Here is a 26,768-nt window from a genome sequence, read left to right as displayed (position 1 = left end):
ACCTAAAGTACTAAATATTAGGAAAATAATTAAATGATTATTTTGTCTAGTGTGAACTCTATTTTAAAAGGGTAAAAAAGACGAACGACATTTCGCTAAGGGCCTTCGTGCTTTTAATATAGTATAGATATATTATATTATCTTTTTAAATATATATATTTTTGTACCATAGACTTAATTCTACGATGCCAAATGGCATAACCATAAGACAACAAGTGTAGATTTATAGAATAAAGTTCCAATAAAGTTGGAGTTTTAAAATTATTTTAAAATAAAACACGAAATTAAAAAAAAAAACTTATAAATTCAAATTGGGGATTAGTTTTAAGTTGGAGTTTTAAAATTATTTTAAAATAAAAAATAAAAGTAAAGAAATAAAAAACTTTCAATTCAAATTTGGGAGTAATTAAAAATTCATATATTAATTTAATAATATTAAGTAATGGATAATACAATTAAATAATCAAGGAACAAAAAAGAAATAAAATATAAATTTATGGACAAACATAAAAGTATAAGAATTATTATTAGAATTATTATGAGAAAAGTCGTACATATACACATAACTAAAATCATAATAAACAAATAGTCATAAAGGAAGAATTATCTAACTTAATAAATAATAAACAGGGAATAAATAATTTATTTGATTATTATATGACGTGTATCCTTTGATTTTATAGATTTTATTATATGTCTGTACACTACATTAAATAATAAAATAATAACTAATATTTATTAAAATAATATAATACATTAGATCATAATTTTATAAGATTAATATTCTGTCAAATTTTTCGCGCATCGCGTGAGTTCTAACACTAGTGCCTTTAACAATAGTTAGAAGACAAAAATAATTTTTTCTTTGAATTGCGTGTTACAATGTGTCATACTAAAGAAAACTTTCTATTTATATAATATGAGAGTTTCAGTCCTAGTATAAGTCTAAAAAAGATAAAAATCTTCTTTTTTCGATAATTGTTAATCCATAATCGACATCGAGCGAGATTCCTCCGTGATATCCAGTTGAGGACTAGTATTACGGCCCTCTATCCGTCATGCATAACCGTTCACCGTATCTCCCGAGGTCTAGAACTTATATTCGGCCCGGGACGCGTCGTTTTACCATGTCCGATGTCGGATATACCATTCACTCTTCCTGGATCTCGATACGAAGGATCTTTGACCTCGATTACAATCTCGCGGATCCGTGCTCCTCCTTCATTCTCTCGTCGGGGAACCGGGTAGACATTGCCCTCCAATTTTACCCTTACATACTTTATTATAAACGATGAAAATCTAAATTAATCAAGTTAATACGTAATGATATAATTCATAATTTCTCTATTGGAGCATATTAGGAATTAGGAAAGAAATAATAAAGGGAAAAAGGCGATGTGTGCTTGTGTAGTAATGTACACGACGACGTGGCATTTAGCGAACCGTGTTCCAAGACTCGGGCATCCTTTTTGAGGAGTTCTCCACTTACAGCCCGAAAGCGTGGGAAACTAGAGAGAGAGAGAGAATGGCGAAGCTTTTATCCACACCTCGTCTCACCTCCATTCACTTCCGCACAGTCACTTCCACTCTCTCCAAATCTTCTTCTTCTCCAATTCACACTTCTCCCACTCGTTCTCTCATATCTCTTCACTTCAGTACTCGTCTCCTCAACCTTCCCTCTGTCGACAATCGTTGCCGAATTCATCGGAATTTCTCCGTTTCAGCCTTCGACACAAAAAACGACGACGTATCGTCGTCTTCCAAAGATGATATTAAGGACGAGCCTGGTACTGAAATCAACGGCAATGATGATAGCGCGAAAAGTAATTCTACCAAGGAAGATCAATATCCGAGCGGAGAATTTGAATTTAAGGAGTACGGTGCTTGGAAGAGGTTAGTAGTGAAGTTCAGAATGCTCTTTGCATTTCCTTGGGAGCGCGTCCGCAAAGGCAGTGTTCTCACTATGAAATTGCGTGGCCAGGTTAACTTCGAAATTTGAATTAATCGTATTGACATTTGACAATGTCCACACGGTTTGGTCATAATAATCATAAGTAACATTTTTTCTCGAAGAAAAGTATTTTCCTGATTAGTTCTGGAGTTCAATTGGATATAGAGTTTATGGGAAGTGAATCAACTTCTAAATGTAGCTAAGTAGAGAGACGAAGGTTGGGGAAGTCACACATTTATTGATTTGGTATAGAATACTTTTATTCTGCTAATGCTTATTTAGTTATTTCTTTTCTGTTTAGTTGAAGTAGTTGAAACTCTTGTACTGTTTGTCATGTCAGATATCTGATCAGTTACAGAGCCGTTTCTCTTCAGGATTATCTCTACCTCAAATTTGTGAGAACTTCATAAAGGCCGCGTATGATCCTCGAATCTCTGGTGTTTTTCTCCACATTGAACCTTTGAGTTGTGGCTGGGGCAAAGTTGAAGAAATTCGGAGGCATATACTGGACTTCAGGAAATCAGGCAAGGCTTCGTCTTTATACTTTTATGGAATGGTGAAAGCTGTACAATGTTCATGTGCTTGTCACTTGATTATATAACTTACTTGGGAACGAGGAAAAATATGACATTTAGTTATATCTGTCGCTGTAAGCTTGTAAGGGTTGAATTTGAACCAAGGAAGAGAAATATTTTAATCCAAGTAGGAACAAAAAAAAATCTAGGACATAATGAATAGATGAAGGTATTCGTATATATAAGCCTTTAGTACTATAGGAACTTTTAGGTTGAGGGACTGGAAGGGAGGAAATATTCTTTGTCCTCTTGGACCAAGACCACAAAATAAGATAAGTGACTATTGGAGATCAATGTCAAAAGTTGTTGTGAACTAATTTGAGAGGTGATGGAAATTTCAAGGTCCCTGGGAGTTGTTTTATCTGGACATTATCAGAATTATGTAAAGTCCAACATACTAGACTCTAAGGCAAGTACGCCTTTCTGTCTTTGTTTATTGCTTTGAAGAACAATAAAGTCACAACGTTTTCCACGTTCGCTATGATTTACTACAAGAAGTGGTCGGTGCTTTCCCCATCTTATCCGTGTGCCTACTAGTCCCAATTCCTCAATGCAAATGAATGGAAAATTCTTGTGCTCATTCTGTATGTCTCATATGTGATGAAGTTTTCAAGTATGACCGGCATCTTGAAGTACGTGCATATTTCAGTGCTTCCTATGTTATGAGATTGGAGTAATGCCATGTCTCAGGTGAGATGAATATTAGACTAGAAACTATCTTATAAGAAATCTAAACTTTCAAGACACTTTTGAAGAGAGAATATTATCAATGCTTGACTGATTAAGTAGCAGTGCTAGAAAAATAATCTTTCTTACCTTTCCAGTAAAAAAAATGCTAAAAGAATAACAATATTACTACCTTATCAAGTCTTAGCATTATATGTACATCTCTTTATTTTTGATCATTATGTAGAAGTATTTTCCTTCATAGTAGCATCTGAGGTAACTGATTGCGCAACAAGTCTAAATTTAAAATGAGTATAATGTTGCATACACTGAAAAGTTACTTGGATTAGTTAAGCTTCCCATGTTGAAAGAGTTCAATATGAGATACTTTTTCTGCAATTAGGAAAAAGAAAGTAAAGAAGAGCATTAATCTTTGTTATTTTTCAGGTAAATTTGTAGTTGGCTATGCACCTGCTTGTGGTGAAAAGGAGTATTACATCGGCTGTGCTTGTCAAGAGCTTTATGCCCCTCCAAGTGCTTACTTTGCCTTGTATGGTCTATCAGTTCAAGCATCATTTTTGGGAGGTTAGTTCTTTAGCTCCCAGCTGATACAAATAGAATCTTGGCGAGACAAGTTTCCCTTAATTATCTCGGAAGTGCTAAATTCTTACTGAATCTTGGATGTATGGAATGCTGGCTGAGCTTCATTTTTGGAATATTGAGTTAGTCATCATTGCAATAATACTTTTTTTATATTCCAATTTATGCAAAAGTGCAAAAAGTAAAAACCTATTTAATTCCAGAGTTACTGGAATTTGCTACCCAGTGTTATTGGAGTTTCAGTGAGTGGGTGAATGCAGACTCAATTGTTTAACAAAAGTGCAAATGTGATCTTAAATTGCTTATGATCACCCCTTAACTGCAGCAAATATGTTGCTCTGCAGGTGTCTTTGAGAAAGTTGGAATTGAGCCACAAGTGCAAAGAATTGGTAGATATAAGAGTGCTGGAGATCAACTAATGCGTAAAAGTATATCTGATGAAAATCGAGAGATGCTAACTGCATTACTTGATAATATCTATGGAAATTGGCTCGAAAAAGTTGCTCTCACTAAAGGTGACTTCAGATTTGAAGTTCATAAGTGGAGATATAAAGCTATTCCAGTGGGGATTTTCATGATCTGATTTTCTTACTTAGGGAAGAAAAAAGAAGACATTGAACATTTCGTCAATGACGGAGTTTACCAAGTTGAAAGGCTAAAGGAAGAGAGCTGGATAACAGATATAAAGTACGATGATGAGGTACAGTAAGTTGCTAGGTGTCTTGAGGCATTACTTGAGAGAAACAGTTCTGTGATTATTTGTAAGTTCAACTGATTTAATGGCTGAGTGGTGGGGGAGGGTGGTGGGGTAGTGGTGGTGGTGGTGGGGGGGTTCTTTTCAAATAAATTGGGAATGGTAATGGATTTACTTCTTTTCCACGGAAAGTCGATTCTTAAGATATCATGAAGGGAAAAAAATATAGTCAACTACTAGTATGTGCCATTTAATTGACCATTCTGGTGTAGGTGATTCTAGGATGATTTACCTCTTTCTGCATTAGAAGTTAAATCAAGAATTCAGCTTTTATATATATGATATAAATGTTTTGTTCATGGAATGTTGAGATATTCTCATATTAAATAATACTCCCTCTATTCCAGTTTATATGACACTATTATTTTTTATGTGATCAAACATCTTTTTCTTTGACCACAAAAGTTTCATATATTTTTCAAATGTTTTTATTTATAAAAAAAGTCGTAATTATAGTATTTCTTTATATAGTTTACATTTGTTGCAAATTTTATCTTAAAAAGATTAAGAACTCAATGTCCCAATTGAGATTTCACAATTTGACTCTCATACTCTGAACCCTTCACTCTTTTTGTAACGGAGGGAGTAATCTATTAAACTTTTTCAACATTGTGTCTGCTCTCTTTGCTTGCCAAACTAGGCCTCTGTATGATTCCAACTTTATCGATTGTATCCGAAGGGACCTCGCAAAAGCAGGTCTTCTAATCTGGGACTGGAAATGAAAGCTTAGGATATACCAAACTTTTATGAGGACTGAACTTTATATACAAAATGTGATAGCTGCACAGGTTATCGTAATCTCTGTACTCTTTTACAGTCTTATGATGAGCAGACCTCAGTATCCAATGTTTTCACCCTTTTCTTATATTATTTTTAACTTATGAAAAGAAAAAAAAGGGGACAGCCCGGTACACTAAGCTCCTGCTATGCGCGGGGTCCGGGGAAGAGCCGGGCCACAAGGGTCTATTATACGCAGTCTTACCTTGCATTTCTGGTAGAGGCTGATTCCACGGCTCGAACCTGTGACCTCCTGGTCACATGGCAGCAACTTTACCAGTTAGCTTATGCCAGTGATGAAAGCTTGGAAATCAGTTTCATTGACTTCTAGTTAAAAAATCATTTAATAAGTAAACAGTCAGTATACATCAGACGACATACGTATAGCAGGTCTATATGTGATTATAAGGAGAGCAACTAAGTTGTACATCAGTTTCGTTGCCTTCTAGTTAAAAAATTATTATAATAAGTAAACAGTCCGTATTCATCAGATGACATACGTATTGCAGGTCTATGTGATTATAAGGAGAGCAAACTAAGTTGTATACTAGCATTGTTGCCTGGAAAACAAGACTGGCACACACTGTAATCTCTTTTATTGTACTAAGCTGTTAAGCTGATACAGGCTGCGTCATTTATGCATCTGGCCTTCTGAATTTAGTCACTCTGCATTAAAATGTTTGAATTGCTTCATGAACTTGACATGTGCATAAGAACTTAAAAATCACTTTTTTCCCATGGTTAATGAAGGGATCACTGATTGTTCAACACTCAGGTAATGTCAATGTTGAAAGAGCGTTTGGAAATTCCGAAGGACAAAAATCTCCCTGCAGTTGATTACAGGTTTTTTCTTTCTGAATTTCAAGTCACCTGGATATGTTTTTCTCAGGATTGCTTTTTTGCACCAATATTTTGTACGCTTCTTTTCATGAGATGATAACTGATGATCTTTATTAATTGAAGTGAAGATGCAATATTTTGGAATTTGGCCTTGCACTTTACTGTTGTTTTTGGACTAATCTATGGCCCTTGAATTTTCAGAGAGTATCAAAACTAAGGAAAAAAAAATTATTTTGTGTAATTCTGCAAAATATCCCGGGTGGCTAATGCGAAACAGGGAATGTGTCATAACTTGTTTCAGTTCGACTTGGGATTTCGTCAACCATCAATTGTCTTGTATTTTAGTATCCTCTCTCCAATTTCTTTGTTTCATCTGTTATGCACTGTTTTCCTTTTGTATGTAAAATCATTTTGTGGTTATTATATTCTGACACAGGAAGTATTCAAGAGTTAGGAGATGGACTCTCGGTCTGACAGGTTATAAAGAACAGATAGCTGTGATTCGAGCCTCTGGGAGCATTAGTCGCACACGTGGTCGATTTAGTTCATCCAGTTCAGGAATTGTAGCAGAGCAGTTAATTGAGAAAATTCGTAGTGTACGAGGTATGAATTGTCCTTATATGTGCACAATTCGTGAATGATTCATTAAGTGGTCAAGATATGTGAAAGCAGTTGGTCGTTACACTGTGAATCTTGATTAGCCATAAATCATGAATACCAAGTTTTTAGTCTCAAAAAGACACTTTGCAGAAACAAGGCATTATCCACTCTGTACAGTTCTGGCTACCTTTCTTTTTCCTTTTCCAAGTTGCTTAGTGCTCTTTCCTCTCTTTCCAACTTAGATTCTGGAGAGACTTGTATTTTTGAAAAGCGTTTGCTAAGTATGAAGGAGAAAAATTCTTGCTAGGACTGTGTTAGTGTTATGTTGCTGGTGGTGTACTTGAATAATCAAAGTGCTACACTTCATATTCAATGTTTCTTCTTTTTCAGACTTTAATAGCGAACATTAAAGATGGTAAGGCCAGCTTGGTTATTGTTAGTTGCAGGCTTATTTTTTCATGTAATGCATGAAGTTGCTATCAGCTATGAAAGTTATTTTAGAAGAACGGTATGTAAAATTTTCAGTTAACCAGTAGGAAGTCATTGAAGATGTCCTTTAAGGCTCATGCATGTGTTGTAAACTGTATGCATGCTTGCTTTGAGCCGAGGGTCTATCGGAAACAGCCTCTCTGCCTGCACAGAGGTAAGGTTGTGTACATACTACCCTCCCCAGACCCCACTTGTGGGATTATATTGGGTATATTGTTGGTGTTGTTGTTGCATGTGTTGTAAACTCTCTAAATTTCAGCAGATTTGGATGCTTCATATGTGCTGATTTAAGATGAATGGAGGAAAAAGCTTGATAGGTTTAGGTGATTGCGTGCTTATTTTGGCTTCTTTCTTCTGGTTGTCAATTTTTCTTCTTTCTTTTGTATTTCATGTGTGGCTATGCTATGCAGAGTCGAAAAGGTATAAAGCTGTCGTCCTTCGAATTGATAGTCCTGGAGGTGATGCTCTTGCTTCTGATCTGTAAGTCCTGTTATATGGTGGCTCTTTCCTTTGTATGCACTATGTTAGGAGCCACTTGGCTGTCTGAATTTTTTCCTTTTAACTTCTATAATGTTGCATTTACATTCTTCCACGTTATTTATAGGTAAAGTAAAACATAAAATTCTAACTGCTTAATTGATTGTCTTGTACAATGGAAATCTCAACTCTTATTTTCATTTAATCTCCTGTTTTGAGTTCTTCGATGATACTTCAGCTAAATCACTTGTAAAATAGAATGCGATATTGTTCTTTCCCTGTCTTCAAAGCAGTCAATATATTTTCCACATATAAAAGCTTCTGTACTAGACTCTGACGAACATTATTTTATTTTTTTCAAACCAAGTTCTCTGTTGATTGATTAGGATGCTTTTCTCCACAGAATGTGGAGAGAAATCAGACTGCTGGCAGAAACTAAGCCTGTTATAGCATCCATGGCTGATGTGGCAGCCAGTGGAGGATATTATATGGCAATGGCTACACAAGCTATTGTGGCGGAGAACCTTACACTGACAGGTTCAATAGGTGTGGTGACAGGTAAATCTAGCTACTAGAATAAATTCTAGCTCCTTACAAACTGTGATTGAGTGGTAAACTAAATTTGGGGGCTAATGTCAGAGCTGGAATAATTTTCCGGAGAACCTTATGCTTCACAAGTGTGTGTATTGTGTTTTAGAACTTGTACTTTGCACTAGCAAGATAATTTCTGTGCAGGTGTTATCAGCTCCCAAAAGTTTGTAACTGATTAAGAGATATCTTGAAATGCAGTTACTGTTGCATATCTTGATCCAAACATAATTCAGGAACTGAAATGTAGGTAAAATTTACCATCCACCTTTAAGAATTAGAAATAGCTCCCAACCGCTTGAAAGCATCACCATGCAGGTGAACTATGTTCCTTGTGATGGTTAGACAGTGTTTTTACTTAAGTTGGAATGACCTGTGCTCTTCAGAAACTCCTTAATCCTAGTTGTTTTAGAAGAAAAATCATAAAACCCAAGTGGTTACTATGCAATCAATATTGCTTTTGTTTGTCCGTAATCCTTTGGCCTTATAATTTTATGTTTGTTGAATTATTCATCATTGGTTGGTCCGACTGCTTTTAGTTTGCCTGTAGGTTACCTAATAAACTTTTACGTTATCAAAAAAAAAAAGTAAAAAGTAAAACGTTTCGCCTGTCTGTGGGCTGAGGGATACACTTTAGGTGCAGAAGCATGGATTGGTAATTGATTGACCAGATTTATTTATATCTCCAAATTGACGAAGGTTTCTACTCATGTTTGACCCAGTTGAACTATCCACACTCTTTTACCTTTTAAAGGAAGATATTGAGGGGAAAAAATCTCGATCTTGAATGCCAGGTGTTTTTCCTTGTGTGGTACGACTTGTTTGAAGCCTTTGTGCTGCTTTGCTAGAATGCATGATTGGTCAATGATTCCTTGCATAAACGTATCTTGTCTAATTCCAAGATCTTTCTTATACCATCTTCACCAGAGGATAAATCAAAATCAAAATGTTCTCTCTTTGAATGCCACCATTGGAGTAATCAGTCCCAACTACTACGAAAACTCAGCGCACATGCCTGAACTGTATGTTCTTGTATCAGATTTGGTGCTCTTACAAGGTTGATTGTACTGATATTCTTTTTACGCCCTCCAGATTAGGCCATAGAACTGGATTATGAGGGGGCAAGATTCCTTTAATTGTCCCAATAACCTGTCTTTCACAATGTATACCAAATTTAGTTCCATTACTTACCATCTCAGAATATATTGAAGTGTAACTAGACAGTTCAATATTGAATGGAATAGCCGAATTTTCCAAGCTTTGGATTTGGAGAAAGTATTTGGAGTTAAGTCCAGCTATAGAATTGAATATCATTGGGGTTGAGGCTATGTTAGTGCTTTGTCCATATAACAAGCCTGATGTGGAAATTAAAGATCTTTTCCACAAAATAACATGAATAACCAAAATTTAAGACGGAGGATAAATTGTATCTTACAGATAGGTTATGTAGTTAGAGATGGTAGTTCATCAGGTAGAGGCTAGAGCCCTTGCGTTCTATCTCTTCACTAGGCCCTCCCCTTCCCTTATCCCAACTCGGTCATTCACCCACCCGTTGCTCCCAATTCTTTTAGAACACCGGCAATTTGAGCTTGGACTGATAGTAGTAAAATTGGGATGACAGCTCTCTTTGGTGCGTGTGTGTGGGTGGGTGGGTTGGTGGGTGTGCCTGCAAGTAGAGGAGATTGGGTCGAGTTGATGTGTGTCTTGATGAAACCTTTAAGATTTTGGCTTGTGGGAGCGGCAATTATGCCGGTCCATGTATTTGCTTCCACACGAGTGCCAATCCTTTATAGTTTCAATTTTTCCGTTCCTTGGTTCCTCTGGGTTTTCTTTTGATATCCATGCTGTTCTGGAAGTCTTTCGTTCTGCCATTGCATGCCCCCTTATATTTAGTTTTTTTGGTCCTTAATATTCACAAAATTTACTTGTACGAGGTCTTCCATAGTGGAATTGGCTTTATGAGCTAGGACTCCCATTTCACATATATCCCCGTGCAAAATATTTAATCAGATTCAATTTGTACAATAGACCCTTATGGTCCGGCCCTTCCCCGGACCCCGCGCATAGCGGGAGCTTAGTGCACCGGGCTGCCCTTTTTTATTCAATTTGTTAAAATTACATGTTTTTGGCAGGAAAATTCAACTTGGGAAATTTATATGATAAAATTGGCTTCAATAAGGAGATAATATCAAGGGGAAGATATGCAGAGCTTACTGCTGCTGAACAGCGACCATTCAGGTGAAATGTTTTTGTCTTCCTTGAGGTTTATACATGTCACTGGGTGGTCCGTTACACCTTGAGCCCCATTTATAAGAACATAACCTTAAGTTGTGAATTTCACATTACATCCTTCTGTTCTTACTGCTTCATTTTTGGGGCCTCTATAAGCCAGCTGAAGTTTGCTCGTAAAAAGTAGGATAGCTTCTGTACTTACGCAGAACACCAAAATCAGAACTTCCACTTCTGTACTTAGTGGATTTTGGGCTTAGCTGCTGTTTTAAATGCCTACAAGTGGAAATCCAACTATTGTCTTGTATTTTGATTTAGTATATTATCAGATAGAACTTCATCTGCAGGCCTGAGGAAGCAGAGCTGTTTGCCAAATCTGCACAGCATGCATATACCCAATTCCGGGACAAGGCTGCCCTTTCAAGATCAATGACGGTATGCTACTGGTGAAGAGTACAGCTTAGAATGGAACAGTCATTACTTTACTTATCAGTTGATTGAAAATACGAAGCACTGCATTTTAGGTGGATAAAATGGAGGAGGTTGCACAAGGGAGAGTCTGGACTGGAAATGATGCTCTTTCACGAGGTCTAGTTGATGCTATTGGTGGTCTCTCTCGTGCTGTCGCAATTGCAAAACAGAAGGCCAATATACCTCAGGAAAAACAGGTGCGTCATAAGCAAATCTTATTTTGCTGTTAAAAACAGCTATTTCAAGTTTGAGCACATAGATTGTAGTGCTGTGCTTTCTGAAGCATGATTCTCAAGTCTTTATTTCAGTTTATGCTTGGATCTTTGTCAACTGTCATTCTAGTTAAATTCTGGAACTCTCTTGGGAACCTCAGGATCTGAATCTCTTGATCTTCTGATAGAGAGCTGGTGAATTTTCCTGCCAAAACCGGGTTCTAGATCATCTCAGTTGCTTCTTTCGTCAATAGTTGCCACAACTTTGAGATAAAAAGAAGTCAAATATGTAGCAAAAGGGAATAGCTTGACAAAGGCTCACTACATCCTAGGCGCGGTCTGCTCTAACTTTCTTGCAAGATACTTTAATGTGTGCTGCTGTCAAGCAGCAGATTTAGCTTTGTTTTTGTGCACTCTGAGCCACCTTTCATTGTTGCCAAATTATAATGGGTTTAAGAATAGCATTTTTTGGAAATCTAAACAATAGTTATTGTTTTCATTAGTCAGATGCAAACCATGTATGGTACTCATCCCTTTGTCTTTTATTCAGAAAAAGAAATACATGATGATGTAGGAACTGAGTTTTTGGAAGATTCCTGGATATGGAATTGAAATACTTGTAAGGATCATGATGTGACCACTGCACATTCTTTGTGCTTCTTTTGTTTATAAAATGCTCAAAAACAAATTTCAAAAGCTTCTTCAACAACGGTGAGGAGTTTGATGTTTGATGCCCAACTAACAAAAGCTTGGAAGCTGCTTTCTACTATTAGTAACTGAAAATGTAGTCAGAGGCGAGAAACTTTGACTGGAAAAGCAAAAATGTTTTTTGAAGAGTAGAAACTATCTCCTGAGTTAATTTCCTCCTTTTTTGTTTGTACTTTCATCTCTTTCTCTATCACTTTGATGTAATGGAGATGAATTTCTTAGTCTTCCTAATAAGTTGTTAAAACTGCAGGTTTCTGTTGTTGAGCTGTCAAGGCCATCCGCATCCTTACCGGAAGTTTTAAGCGGCATAGGGAGCTCTTTAGTCGGAGCAGATAGAACTTTAAAAGAGTTGCTAAATGATGTGGCATCATCTGATGGAATCCAAGCCCGTATGGACGGGGTCATGTTTGAGAAACTAGGAGGAGCCGCTTACACCAATCCCTTGTTTATGTTGATAAAAGATTGCCTCAGTTCCTTCTAAAGTCGAAAGGATGTATACTGTTGCATCAGAAATATCTCATTTTATTATTTGCTGGAGCAAAAAATTCATACATGGATCTTACTTTTTGTTGGGGATGCGGAATTTGGGAACATTGGTGCTCTGCTTCCTTTCAGAAAGTAAAAGTTACAGGTAATTGTCTCTTTTCTTGTATTCAGTATAGAACTTTCAATTTGTTTTAATTTTAGGTCTTGGGTTGGTGAGAAAATGAAACAAATGGATAGGTGGTAAAGAATAGATTGATTCTTGTAAAAAGTTATTTGATTTATTTACCTCAAAGTTACAGTAATTTCAGGTTCATATATATAAGTTCTTGCTGATTTGAATTCAGGGTGAGCAGTTTCTGGGTTTCAAATTCCTTATCACAAATAAGGGTATGGAGGTACCACTCGAATCGGGAGTTATCTTGACATTCTGATATAACTACATGTTACTTTGAAAAGGTTCCACTTTGTACTTCCTGTTCCGTATGATTCATCATGTCCGTACAGACAGATCCATGGGGTGCAAACGGCCATGTGTAAAGTACAGATGTATTACGATTTAGTAGTGTATTATTCTCATTTTTCTCTTTCTCCAACTTCTTTCTTTTGGTAAATGCAGTAGCGGAACTATTGTTGCTTCAAAGCTCAAGCTTTATGCATACAGGTACAGCTCGGTTTTATAGTATAACTAGTAAATAGCGCGGTCATCAAAAGAGAATAAAAATATGGCGGATACTCTACTAATTGTGAGTCCGCGATCGAGGGCGTCAGTCTTTACTAATCAAAGAAGTAGCCTAAAAGAGAAAAAAATAATTTGTAACCTCATGGTCTTGCGATAACTCATGGAGTGAAACTTTTAAAGTCATCCTTAAGATTCACCGTTAAAATATAATTCTTATTCTAGTATTTTATCTCTAGGAATAATATTAAATTTTATGTAATAGCAAAAGTGAGTTTCAACAAAATTTATTCTCAAGAGCATACAATGAATGATAGTGGAAGTAGTACTATTTGATCAGTTCAGTTTCATCTTTTGCATATTCTTGTCGTAACACAATTAATTATTCCTTTTTTCTTTTTGCTTTTATCATCACTAATCCCTATCAACAACCAAGAAGTTCTCCATTGCAGACAATAATCCAACACAACTTTTAGTTTTCTCTCTCTTTAAAATATATGTATATATATATATATATATATATATACACACACACAAACACACACACTTATAGTTTGTATTTTATGATATTATGTTAAGCAAAAATAAAATACTTCCCCTCCATAACGAAAATAAGAAGTCAAATTGTATCTGAGGTAATAAAGGAATTTTCATATTTGAAGAAGTTTACCCACATATGAAATAGTATTTGGTAAAGCATGAGTCAAGTAGCAGTAAACCCGGAAAGCAAAGCCTTAGTCAATTGTTAGTAGGTAAAAAAGTAAACGAATCTGCATATATATGATATGTTATGTAAGATCACAAACAGAGCAATTGCAATGCATAACCTGTTAGCCAAATTCCTTAAGCTAATATCTGTAAGAACAAAAAAAAAATCCCCGTAAGCCTCATCTTTAATCTTTTAGTATTTTATAAACTTAAAAACTAAGATATAAATAAAATATGTTTAAAATTTTATAATATTCAATTAATTAAAAATAGTATAGGAATACATACATACATTGCAGACAAAAATCCAACACAACTTTCAGTGCACTAATAATTTTAATTTTATGATATTATGTTAAACATATGATATAAAATTATTTAAAAAAATGAAAGATAGAACCAATTAAAAATTTGAAAAGACCAAAACAGTAAAAACATACAATCATGAAATAGAAAGATGAAGAATAAAAATTTAACAAAAACATACATGTGGTTTCATGGGTGAGCACCATCTGGTGATATAGAGAAGTGAAATTGGAAGGATGCCAAATTATTTGTTGCTCGTAATACGCAAGGCATGAGAATTCTTCTCAGTTAGGTATGTTCTTTGTGCTATTTATGAAGAAGAAAGTCCCCTACTGGAAAATGGGATGGAGAGAAGGATTAGTTCCAACTTTTAATTACTATCATTATTTCCATGATGGTAACGTTCCATCTACTGCAACTGTTGCATTGGTTTTTTTTTTTTTTTTTTTCAATTTATGATTTATGATTGTTATACGGGTCCAAATCTGCCTCAGTACTTGGGACTAGGTAACATCGAGAAAAAAGTTAGGCGAGGTTGACCAGGAAATGGCAAAACCCGTGGGCGAGTGTCACGACCCCAAATTCCCTCCGTAGGATGTCGTGATGGTACCTAGTCTCTAAGACTAGGTAAGCCTATCAATGCGGAATAATAATAAATATCTGAAATAAATAAATTATAATTCAAACAATTTCAACTCCCAAAATCCAGTAGAAATAAGTCACAAGCTTCTAAGAATTTATTCTCAATGTCTCTATATGTCAAGGTCTAAATAAAATATAAGGAAGCAACATAAAATGATAGAAGAGGACTCCGGAGTCTGCGGACGCTGGCAGATATACCTCGAAGTCTCCGTGCGCAGGTAACTCACTGACGTCTAGGCTGGTAAAAATGTACCTGGATCTGCACAAAAAGATGTGCAGAAGCGTAGTATGAGTACACCACAGCGATATCCAGTAAGTGCCAAGCCTAACCTCGGTAGAGTAGTGACGAGGTCAGGTGAGGCCCTATTGGAATATAATAATGGCATGGTAAAATGTTTATCAATGTAGTAAAATAAAATAACATTAGAAATGAATCAAATAGTATGTCACATTTAATGACACCAAATAATTGCAAATAATATCTCGTGGAATCAAAACAGAATTTCCTTCAACTTTATGAAAATCACAACAATTAATCGAAAGCAACTATGGCCATAAATCAATATCAACAAGGGCACTACCGAGGTACCGCCTCGTAGTCCCAAGTTATAAATAATTTTATAATATCTCATTTCCTTATATCACCGCGGGCCTTCACAATTTATTTAAAGAAAACAAATTTTTCCGAAATAGCATCCCGCGTTTTAGCCACCCTTATCACACCGCATGACTTCTAGTAGTCACCCCTACTAGCCACGCGTATCAAGCCACCCTTATCTCACCGCATGCGTTTCAACACCCAGACCTTATACCACCGCATGCGTATCAATATCACAATATATCACAATTTGCACCTCAAGTGCTCAAATAATTTAACTTGCCAAAAATAATTCAACAATAATATTTTTCCACAATAAAGAGCTCACGGCTCATGCCAAAATAAATCATCAATAATAGTTTGCCACAATAAAGAGCTCATGGCTCATGTCAAAATAATTCATCAATAATATTTTTCCACAATAAAAAGCTCACGGCTCATGTCAAAATAATTCAACAATAATATTTTTCCACAATAAAGAGCTCACGGCTCATGTCAAAATAATTCAACAATAATATTCTTCCACAATAAAGAGCTCACGGCTCCCTCACAATGAGTATAAAAATATTCAGGAGTAAATAATTTAGAAAAATAATATTTCAAAATCTTTACTACGTTGCTTCAATATCAAGTTTAAAAATGTCAAATACTTCATATTAATAATATTTAATTTAAAAAAATCAACCTTCAAATAATGCACAGAATAAAAGAAACCAAGTTTCAACTAAACAGGTAAAACAACTAGTAAGAAAAGATCAAACAAATTTGAAGTATATATCTCAGATCAATGATGAAGAATATAATAAGATAAAATAATTTAATAAATGCGCAACAGTGATCTACACAATTTAAAAATATAATCTTTCGTAATTTAGCCCGTGTACACACTCGTCACCTCGTGCACACGACTTTCAACAAATTTCAATAATCACATCAATACCAATCCTAGGGGGAATTTCCCCCACACAAGGTTAGACAAGTCACTTACCTCTACTTGCTCCAATTTAACCAAGTATTATGCCTTTTTCTCGATTTTTCAACTACGATCGACTCGTATCTAGTCATAATTAATTCGATACAGTCAACATAAATTATAGTAATCAATTTCATAAGAAAATATTACATTTTCAATAAAATCTGAAATTAGTTCAAAATTTTTTCATGGGGTCCACATCTCGAAATCCGGCAAAACTTATAAAATCCGACAACTCATTCAATTACGAGTCCACCCATACCAATTTTACCAAAATCCGATAACAACTCGACCTCCAAATCTTAAATTTTCGTTTTTGGAAGATTTTGCAAAAATCTTAATTTTTCTTCCATAAATTCACGGATTCATGATGTAAATGAGTATGGAATCATGAAATATAATCAATATAGGATAAGGAACACTTAAAGTCCTGCCAATCCGTCACTAAAAGTCTATTTTTCGTCACTAAAAGTCCACCAGAAACTGCTCTACCAGCCTTCCTTCAATTGATCATAACTTCATGTACAAATATCCAAATGATAAATGGTTTAACTTTTTGGAAACTATAATCCAACTACTACAATTTTTATGTTTTGAAAATATTCTGATTCCTTATGAATTGCGAGATATAAGCTTCCAAAATCGGCTCCACGCATCAGAAATTTCTGCGAAACTGCTCTACCAGCCTTCATTCAATCCGTCATAACTTTCTGTACAAATGTCCAAATAATAAATGGTTTGAGTATAGAATTATGAAATATAATCAATATAGGATAAGGAACACTTAAAGTCCTGCCAATCCGTCACTAAAAGTCTATTTTTCGTCACTAAAAGTCCACCAGAAACTGCTCTACCAGCCTTCTTTCAATTGATCATAACTTTATGTAAAAATGTCCAAATGATAAATGGTTTAACTTTCTGGAAACTATAATCTAACTACTACAATTTTTATGTTTTGAAAATGTTCTGATTCCTTATGAATTGCTAGATTTAAGCTTCCAAAATCGGCTCCATGCATCAGAAATTTCTGGCGAAACTGCTCTACCAGCCTTCATTCAATCCGTCATAACTTTCTGTACAAATGTCCAAATAATAAATGGTTTAACTTTCTAGAAACTATAATCAAACTACTACAACTTTCATGTTTTAAAAATGTTCTGATTCCTTATGAATTGCGAGATATAAGCTTCCAAAGTTGGCTCAATGCACGAAATTTCTGCAACAGAAATTTCCAGCACTCTTTGTCCGGAATCCATTCCGTTTACCTTCCGAAATCCACCCAAGAACCTTGGGACCTTAACCAATTATTCTAACATGTCCCAAAATACCATACGAACTTATTTGAGGCTTCAAACTATATCAAACAACATCAAAACGACGAATCACACCTCAAATCAAAATCAACGAACTTTAAACTTTCAAATTCTATATCTTGTGTCGAAACACATCAAATCAATTCGGAATGACTTCAAATTTTGCACACAAGTCATAAATGACATAAATGAGCTATGAAAATTTTCAGAATCGGATTTCGACCCCGATATCAAAAAGTCAACCCCTCGGTCAAACTTCCCAAAAATTCAACTTTCGGTATTTCAAGCCTAATTCCACTACGGACTTTCAAATAAAATTCCTATCACGCTCCTAAGTCCAAAATCACCATACGGAGCTGTTGGAATCATTAAAATTCTATTTTGGGGTCGTTTGCACATAATTTGGCATCCGATCACTATTTGAACTTAAACTTTTAATTTTTTATCAAAATTTCATATCTCGGGCTAGTGACCTCGGAATTTGATTTCGGGCATACGCCTAAGTCCCAAATCACGATACGGACCTACCAAAACTATTAAAATACTGATCCGAGTCCGTTTGCTCAAAATGTTGACCAAAGTCAACTCAGTTGAGTTTTAAAGCTCTAATTCACATTTTAATTCATTTTTCACCTGAAAACTTTCCGAAAATTTTTTACGGACTGCACACGCAAGTTGAGTAATGGTAAATAGTGCTTAGATCACATAATTAATTATTAAATTTAAAGATGATATTTTGGGTCATCACAGCGAGATGCAAAAGATGGTCGATGTTGAGCAATACAAAAAGAGTTGTAACGGCTAGTTTATTAGGGCATGGTATTAAAGAGAATATTCCATTGGATATTCTTTGTACTTATACTATTAGGAGTTATTGGGGGTATGTCCTAGATAAATAGAAAAAAAGATAAGGAATAGGGGCATGAGATATTCATTATGATAAGAGCAGATTTTGCTAAAAGATATTCTCTCTCTCTTGAAAAGATACAAAGAACACCTTTTTATTAAGGTTCTTGTTCATATTATCCTACACTTCTCCATCAGATCCGAGAAGATTTCGAATGTTCTAAGATCTGTCTATCACTCATCATTGTCAGAAGAAATAATCATCTAACTCATTATTTATTGGGTGAATCACTCCTCCTATTTACTCAAATGCCATTTATTGCTATTTATTAGCTGCCACTCTTTCATTATGGCATATATTTTATGTCTGTTTAATGCTTGTTATTGTCAACCCTTTACTGGATCTGTCCCACCTCACGCACGTTTTCAAGATTCACATCTAGAGATGTTATCACTAACTAGGTTTAATCCGTTATTATATAAATATAATAGTTTTAGCCAAAATTTATACTTTTTTGTCAAACAATTTGGCGCCGTCTGTGGGGATTATCTAGTTAAATCTTTTAGTTTCTTCAAGATCTACAACTGACACTGGTTACTAACGTAAAAAAAAAAAAGAACAAGATCCTTTTCATTCTGCAGACAGATCTAATATGACATGTAACAAAGAAGAAAGAATAAAAATAATGAGTGACCTCCTAACTAACCTCATGAACATCATCAATGAGAGCTCTGAAGCAGTGGACGAGGACGCGACGCCCAATGCCTCCCCCAGGCGAGGTGGGTCACCCCTTCCCCACGGCAGCATCACAAAATCTCTTGGTGAGGGAGACTCCACATCCGTGGCGGAGGAGGCGCCATCAACAATAAAAAAGCTCTTAGAGGCCTAGCTAACTGACACACTAACCAGCATCCTCCATAAGCCCGCCCGGGATTCGGCTACAGAAAACGCAAGGACCTGCGTTATACCACCAGCGGACGAGCAACATGATCAATTTCCTCCTCCTCCCCCAACGACAAGTATTACTCACAATGTCATTAACAGTGTAGGTGACGACACTCTCGCAGCCATTTTGAAAAGGATGGAGGAAATGGAAAATGAGAACAAAGCGCTTCGGGACCAAATGAGAGAACACCAAGAAAGGGTCAATAAGATACCGGGCGCCCGTAAGCTCTTGCCAAAGAGAGATGCCGGTCGATTCGTCGAGCAGTTGTACAGTGATGATGCCGCCCCACATGCTATACCGAAGACCTTTAAAATGCCGCCTTATCTGAAAATATATGATGGAATGACCGACCCCGAAAACCATGTGACTCACTACATCACTGCCATGAAAGGCAATGACCTCGCCAAGGAACAAGTATCCTCCATTTTGTTAAATAATTCGGTGAGACCCTCACGGGAGGAGCATTAACTTGGTATTCACAACTGCCTGCACGTTCTATTGAAACCTTCGAAGAAATGGCCGATAAGTTCGTAACGACCCATGTTGGGGCCAAAAAGGCAGAGGCGAGAGTAAACGACATATTTTGCTATTAAACAATCTCCTAGACAAGGATTGAGGGACTTCTTTGCCCGGTTCAATCGGGTAAGAATGACGTTGCCGAATGTATCGGAAGGGATGGCGGTCGCAGCTTTTCAAAATGGGCTGAGCAGAAACGGTTCGAGGGCAACAAGAAAACTACTAAGTCGGCTTATGAAGTACCCCCAACTACTTGGGATGAGATACACAACTCATATTGCGCCAAAGTCCGAGCAGACGAGGATGACCTCAATGGGCCGACCCATCGACTGACCTCGGTGCAAGCAGAATCCAGGAAAGATTAAAGAAATGATATCAGAAGAGATCTCGCGGCCTCGCGACCCAACCGGAAATGGCATCTACCATATGTCAGAACCGCCACTGCGTTCTCATCCCGCCACAAAGAGGGCCCACCCCGATCAAAAATAAGGACTCACCGGAACGAGAAAGGTATGCCCCCTTTATTATCCGCTCATAATTTTTGTGTGTCACCTACAGAAATAGTCTACGCCTTGGAGAAGCTTGGACCGAAGGTGAAGTGGCCACAAAAGATGAGGTCAGACCCGAATACCAGAAAATCAGATGCCCTGTGCGAGTTCCAACAAGAGCGAGGACATAAAATCGAAGATTGCATCGCCCTAAGACAGGAGATCGTAAACATGCTACGACAGGGACACCTAAAAGAGTTGTTGAGCGACCGAGGAAGGACCAACTTTGCCAGAGGACGTGAACAACATCAAGGACCGCCAAAACCACCCTCACCGACCCGTACCATCTACATGATCATTGGTGGCGGCGACGATGCTTTCATCAACAGTGTGAAGTTCACCACAACCCACAAGCTCAAACAGTCGATCACTCACGAACGGTACGATGATCTCGAAGAAAGTATCATCTTCGATAAGTCAGATACCAACGGTTTGGTTTTTCCTCACTATGATGCTCTTGTTATCACTTTACAAATTTTAGATACCGATGTGAGGCACATTATTGTAGACGATGGGAGCGGTGCATGCATTATCCACCCTCGAGTACTTGCACAAATGAAACTCGAGGATAAGATAGTGCCGCGCTGCATCACACTAACGGGTTTTAACAATGTAGTTGAGCGAACATCCGGCGAGATCACACTCCCCGTCCTAGCCGGTGGCATCACTCTGGAAACCACATTTCATATCATGGACCGAGACACGACGTACAACGCCATAATAGGGTGACCATGGATACACACCATAAGAGCCATCCCCTCCAGCTTATACCAAGTGATCAAATTCCCAACTCCATAGTGAATACTCAGTATACAAGGTGAACAACGCACATCCCAGGAATGCTACCGCATCACCCTAGACTATACAGCCACCCAACAAACAAAGGACAAAGAAAAAAAGGCATAGAAATTAATAGGGTCGAAGTCGATGTGTAACGACATAGAGGACGTCATCAGAGACCCCGATACGGTCGAAGCTGCAGAATCAACCGTATAGGACCTCGACCCCATTCAGTTAGACAGCAACGACCACAATAAGAAATCTTACATCGGCTGAAAACTTTAGGAACCGGGTAAGTTTCGTCAATTCTTAACTGCTAACGCGGACTTGTTTGCTTTAAGCCATGCAGGTATGCCAGGTATCCCAAAGGAGATAGCCACACACAAATTGAACGTCTATCCATTCTACCCCCTGGTAAGGCAGGTTAGGTGTAAGTTTAACTCCCTAATTAATGACGCACTGCGAAGAGGTAGAAAAATTATTGGAAAATGGCTCCTTCAGGGAGTCGAAATACCCCCAATGGGTCGCCAACGTGGTCATGGTGAAAAAGAAGAATGGCAAATGGCGGATGTGCGTAGACTTCACTGACCTGAACAAAGCATGCCCCAAGGATTCATTTCCATTACCCTATATCGACCAACTCATCGACGTAATGACCGGGCATGAACTACTAAGCTTCTTGGACGCCTACTCAGGATATAATCAGATGGAGGAAGAGGATCAGGAAAACACCACCTCCATCACCCATCAAGTGACGTACTGCTACAGGGTCATACCATTCAGGCTGAAAAATGCAGGGGCGACTTATCAAAGGTTGGTGACGAGTATGTTCAAAGACCAACTCGGTAAAACAATGAAAGTTTATATTGACGACATGTTGGTCAAATCCAAAAGGAAAGAATATCACATCGACCACTTGAGAGAAACCGTCGGCATACTCAAGCAATACGGAATGAAACTGAACCCCAAAAATGCGCATTCAGCGTGGCCTCAAGAAAATTCTTAGGTTTCCTAGTGTCATAGCGAGGTATCGAAGTCAATCCCGACCAAATCAAGGCCAACAAAGGGATACCAGAACACTTGACAACTAAAAAACAGGTTCAGAGGTTGACTGACCATATCGCCACCCTTTCAAGGTTCATTTAGCGATCATCTGATAGGTGCCATAAATTCTTTGGCGTACTAAAAAAGGATAATGGCCTCCAATAGACCCCTGAGTGGGCCCAAGCACTGAATGAGTTAAAGGTGTACTTGTCATCGCCACCATTGCTTTCAAAACCAGAACCGGGGCAACACCTCCTTGTCTATCTCGCCATGTCCAAAGTAGCCGTGAGCGTGGTCCTGGTCCGGAAAAATAAAGGTACGCAGTCTCCCATCTATTACATTAGCAAAACACTAGTCGACGCTGAGACAAGATACCCCCACCTCGAAAACCTAGCTCTGGCCTTAGTCGTAGCTTCACAGAAGCTTAAACCATATTTCCAATGCCACCCCATCTCAATCGTCATGACTTTCCCCCTAAGAAGCATTTTGCATAAACCCGAGCTATCAGGCAGGTTGGCCAAATGGGCCATCGAATTAAGCGAGCACGATATCACATATCGGCCGCGAACAGCGATAAAATCACAAGTCCTCGCAGACTTCGTCGTCGACTTCAGCGCAAAAATAATGCCCGAAGTCGAAAAAGAAGTCATCCACGCTTCTCTTCAAATGCAAGACCTCTGGGTCCTGTACACTGACGGCGCGTCTAACGCGTCAGGGTCCGAGCTGGGACTTGTACTCGAAGTCCTAACAGGTGAAGCGATTCGCCAGTCCATAAGATACCTGGACATGACTAACAACAAGGCCGAGTATGAGGTCGTAATCGCAGGATTAAGACTAGCACTCAAATACGGAGCGAAGCGGCTAAGACTGCGCTACGATTCTCAACTCGTGGTCAACCAAGTCGCATGGACTTTCCAAATCAAGGAACAAAGGTTACAAAAGTACCAGACCGAAATATGTAAGTTGCTACCCTAGTTCGATGAATGTCAACTCGACCAGATCCCCCGAGCATAGAATACCGAGGCGGATGACCTCGCCAAATTAGCCGCAGCCACCAAAAATATTGCAACCGGAGACAGAAGCGAAGTCCATCTTTTCAATTCATCAGAAGACCTAATCGAGGTAAGAACCATAAACCTGACTTGGGACTGGCTCAACCGTATTGTTACATACTTGCAGGACGGGATACTCCCAATTGATAAAAAAGAATCCAAAAAATTATGGATGCAAGCAGCAAGGTACAACGTCATTCACAACGACCTATACAAGAGGATGTACGGTGGCCCTCTAGAGAAATACTTGGGCCTAAATCAGACGCGGTGCGTCCTTGAGGAAGTACACGAAGGCCACTGTGGAACTCATCCGGCAATCGGGCTTTGGTCAGATGCCTTATACGGGCAGGGTATTACTGGCCCACCATGAAAAAGGAGGCCGCGGATTTCGTGAAAAAATGCGAGTAATGCCAGAAGTATGCCCCAATGATTCACCAAGCAGGCGAACACCTACACTCAGTGACTTCCCCTTGGCCGTTCATCAAATGGGGAATGGACACCGTGGGCCCCATCCCGGTAGGACGAGGTAACGTACGATTTCTTTTAGTTTTAACTGACTATTTCTCTAAATGGGTAGAAGGAGGAGCATTCGCTCAAATACGGGAACATGAAGTGATCGACTTCATATGGAAAAATATCATATGCCGTTTCGGTCTCCCCAAAGAGATCAGCTGCGACAACGGACCCCAATTTGCGGGAAAAAAGGTCGTTGAGTTTTTTGAAAAATGGCACATCAAAAGAATACTCTCAATGCCATACCACCCTGCGGGCAACGGACAAGCGAAATCCTCCAACAAGTCAATACTAGACATCATGAAGAAGAAACTCGAAAACGCCAAAGGATTGTGGCCGAAAATATTACTAGAAGTACTCTGGGCCTACCGAACAACGCCGAAGACAAGCATATGAGAGACGCCCTACTCATTGGTCTATGGGACTGATGCAATAATATCGGTCGAAGTCAGGGAGCCCGGCCTAAGATACTCCCACGAAAGCGGACCTAGTAACGATGAAAGTAGAAGGCAAGAGCTCGACGAAGTCGAAGAACGAAGAGATATGGCCTACGTAAGGATGATCGCCCAAAAGCATCAAGCAGAATGCTATTATAACAAAAAGGCAAAGATGAGGCCACTCAAAGTCGGGGACTACGTGCTTAAAGCTAAAACACAAGCGAGGAAAGACCCACGAGAAGGTAAACTAGGAACAAATTGGGACGGCCCGTACAAAATCACAGCAATAGCAAACAAAGTGTCATTTCAACTAGAAACAATGGAAGGAAAGCTACTACGAAACAACTGGAACATTGCAAACCTCAAGTACTTCAACTTTTAAGAGATAAAGCGTCCTCAAAGTCGTACTCTTTTTCCCTCACTTGAGTTTTGTCTCAATTGGGTTTTCTCAAGGAGGTTTTTAATGAGGTGACGGAGGGGACACTTCATGATAAAGTGCGCACAGGCCGGCTAGTTCATTACTCGACCTCTCAATACTTCCCCAGATCGACCAATGAATGGACTGGATAGACTAGGACTGGGACTGAGACTGAAATACCAGCCAACGCCCGAAAAAATATGTAAATTTATCCAAGTGTATGAACAAATCACAATTGCATGAAGTTTATTTCTATTTCTCCAAATGTACAACCAAGGAAACGTTGCCTTAAAGATCACAACATCGAAAAATGCCGCACCTAGGGGCATACCTAACTGGCCCTCGTCTATAACTAACTATAGGTTATATTCGTCCTCATTCAAATCAACACCTAACCGACCCTCAGCCATAACTAAGTATAGGTTATATTCGACCTCGTTCGAATCAACACCTAACCGGCCCTCGGCCAGAACCGAGTATAGGTTACATTCGACCTCGTTCGAATCAACACCTAACTGGCCCTCGACCATAACTGAGTATACGTTATATTCGACCTCGTTCGAATCTACACATAACCGGCCCTCGGCCATAACTAAGTATAGGTTGTATTTGACCTCGTTCGAATCAACACCTAACCGGCCCTCGGCCATATCAAAACATACAATATGTTCGACCTCGTTCGAACTGACAACTAGTGGCCCTCAGCCATAATCAAACTTAGGTTTTGTTTCGACCTCGATCGAACTAACACCTTTTGACCCGCGACCGTAATTAAATTAAGGATATGTTCAACCCTACTCGAGCTAAGTGATTACGACTAAGAAAACTAAGGCAACCAAGCAACAAGATCAAAAAGCATACAAGCTCAAACCGAAGAAAAAGAATCAGGTACAAATAACAAAACCGGTATTTCATACTTAGAATATTTTTTACAAAGGCTCGAAAAGACGCCCACAAAAAATGCATAAGTTTGCGGCAAAACAAAAGGAAGGAAAAGAAAAACTACTAATCGCTGCCAGGCCCAGAAGTGCTATCGGCATGATCAGCTAGGCCATCCCCATCTGCCCATTCATCATCACCATCGCCCTCAGGATACTCATCCTCATACCAGGCGTCCTCTTCAATCCGATCCATGCCTGCATACCCCTCATCATCACCGCCTTCCGGTGTAGTAGGATCGTAGCTACAAGAGACCCGATCTCCACGTGCCATAACACGAGCATCCTCAAGAACGGCTTCTGAAACGGTCTCCCCTCATCATATCTCTAAATATATCCAGCTGGGCCTCGGCGTGAATCCACTCCTCGTACAAATCTCGAGGAACATCAGGGAAATTAGAAGTGCGGGAAGAGGATGGTCGAGCCAGTAATTGTGACTTCTCGGCTTCAAGAGCGGTGATGCGATCACAAAGGCCAGAAGCCTTTTTCTCTAATTATCCAATCCGTTCATCAAACTACTCTTCTTTGAGTCTTGCCGTCTCCAAGGCACTCTCTCGCTCAAAATGAAGAACATGGATTACGATCTCCAAAGCCTCCATCTTCCTCATAGCCCCCGACCAAGCTAACTCCGCCTTCTCGAGATCTGTTGCCTTCTCGGTGACCTCGCCACTTAAAGCATCCGCTTTGAATTCACACTCCTCGAGCTCGACGCGTAACGAGACCACCTGGACTTGGAGATCTCCATACTCCTCTTCTTTATCTCTTAGTGCCCCCTCAAGAATGCTGTATTTTTCGATGACCCTCACCAACTCGTCATCCTTTTCCTTCAGTTTATCTCGGAGAGCCTGGAAATTACCGCTCTCACCAAACCGCCTACAAATCTCGCGGTACATGCCACGGTACTCGCGGTATTTTCGCTCCATCTTCAAAAAAATAGCCTTACATCTCTCCTCTCTTCGGGCGCTTTCAATTTCCAAAATCACAGTCTGAAAGAGAAAGAAAAAGAAAAAGAAAATGGAGAGTAAGAACGAAGCCTAAACATTGAACTTGACAAGCAAAAATGAAAGAAGTCGAGAGTACCCTGAGAGCG

General features: G+C 38.5%; 1 protein-coding gene across 5 annotated transcripts; it reads left to right on the top strand.

The window, feature by feature from the left end:
- The first annotated feature begins 1,420 nt into the window (after window positions 1-1,420).
- LOC107818061 (serine protease SPPA, chloroplastic) lies at window positions 1,421-13,016 on the top strand. 5 transcript variants are annotated; one of them, XM_075251622.1, is made up of 15 exons: window positions 1,421-1,981; window positions 2,292-2,475; window positions 3,640-3,777; window positions 4,137-4,307; window positions 4,389-4,492; window positions 6,099-6,166; window positions 6,600-6,766; window positions 7,663-7,732; window positions 8,133-8,287; window positions 10,450-10,555; window positions 10,894-10,981; window positions 11,071-11,214; window positions 11,418-11,566; window positions 12,188-12,568; window positions 12,768-13,016. In XM_075251622.1, exons 1-13 carry the CDS (start codon window positions 1,526-1,528, stop codon window positions 11,481-11,483), a joined length of 1,917 nt encoding a protein of 638 aa, XP_075107723.1. In that variant the 5' UTR covers window positions 1,421-1,525; the 3' UTR covers window positions 11,484-11,566; window positions 12,188-12,568; window positions 12,768-13,016. The 5 variants fall into 5 exon arrangements, with proteins under 5 accessions (XP_075107723.1, XP_075107724.1, XP_075107722.1 ...); XM_075251623.1 differs by having other exon boundaries at window positions 11,391-11,566; XM_075251621.1 differs by having other exon boundaries at window positions 11,326-11,566.
- The last annotated feature ends 13,752 nt before the right edge of the window (window positions 13,017-26,768 follow it).

The sequence above is a fragment of the Nicotiana tabacum genome, chromosome 4 (genome assembly GCF_000715075.1).
Source record: "Nicotiana tabacum cultivar K326 chromosome 4, ASM71507v2, whole genome shotgun sequence".
NCBI classification, from domain to species: Eukaryota; Viridiplantae; Streptophyta; class Magnoliopsida; order Solanales; family Solanaceae; genus Nicotiana; species Nicotiana tabacum.
The sequence above is the reverse complement of the archived record's forward strand: the minus strand, read 5'-3'. Positions and strand labels throughout refer to the sequence as shown.

Excerpts from the sequence above, each read along its gene's own strand:
- LOC107818061 (XM_075251620.1), top strand. The coding sequence starts at position 1,526 with ATGGCGAAGCTTTTATCCACACCTCGTCTCACCTCCATTCACTTCCGC. Across the intron at positions 1,982-2,291 it reads CTATGAAATTGCGTGGCCAG|ATATCTGATCAGTTACAGAG; the intron begins GTTAACTTCGAA and ends TTGTCATGTCAG. Across the intron at positions 7,733-8,132 it reads GATGCTCTTGCTTCTGATCT|AATGTGGAGAGAAATCAGAC; the intron begins GTAAGTCCTGTT and ends TTTTCTCCACAG.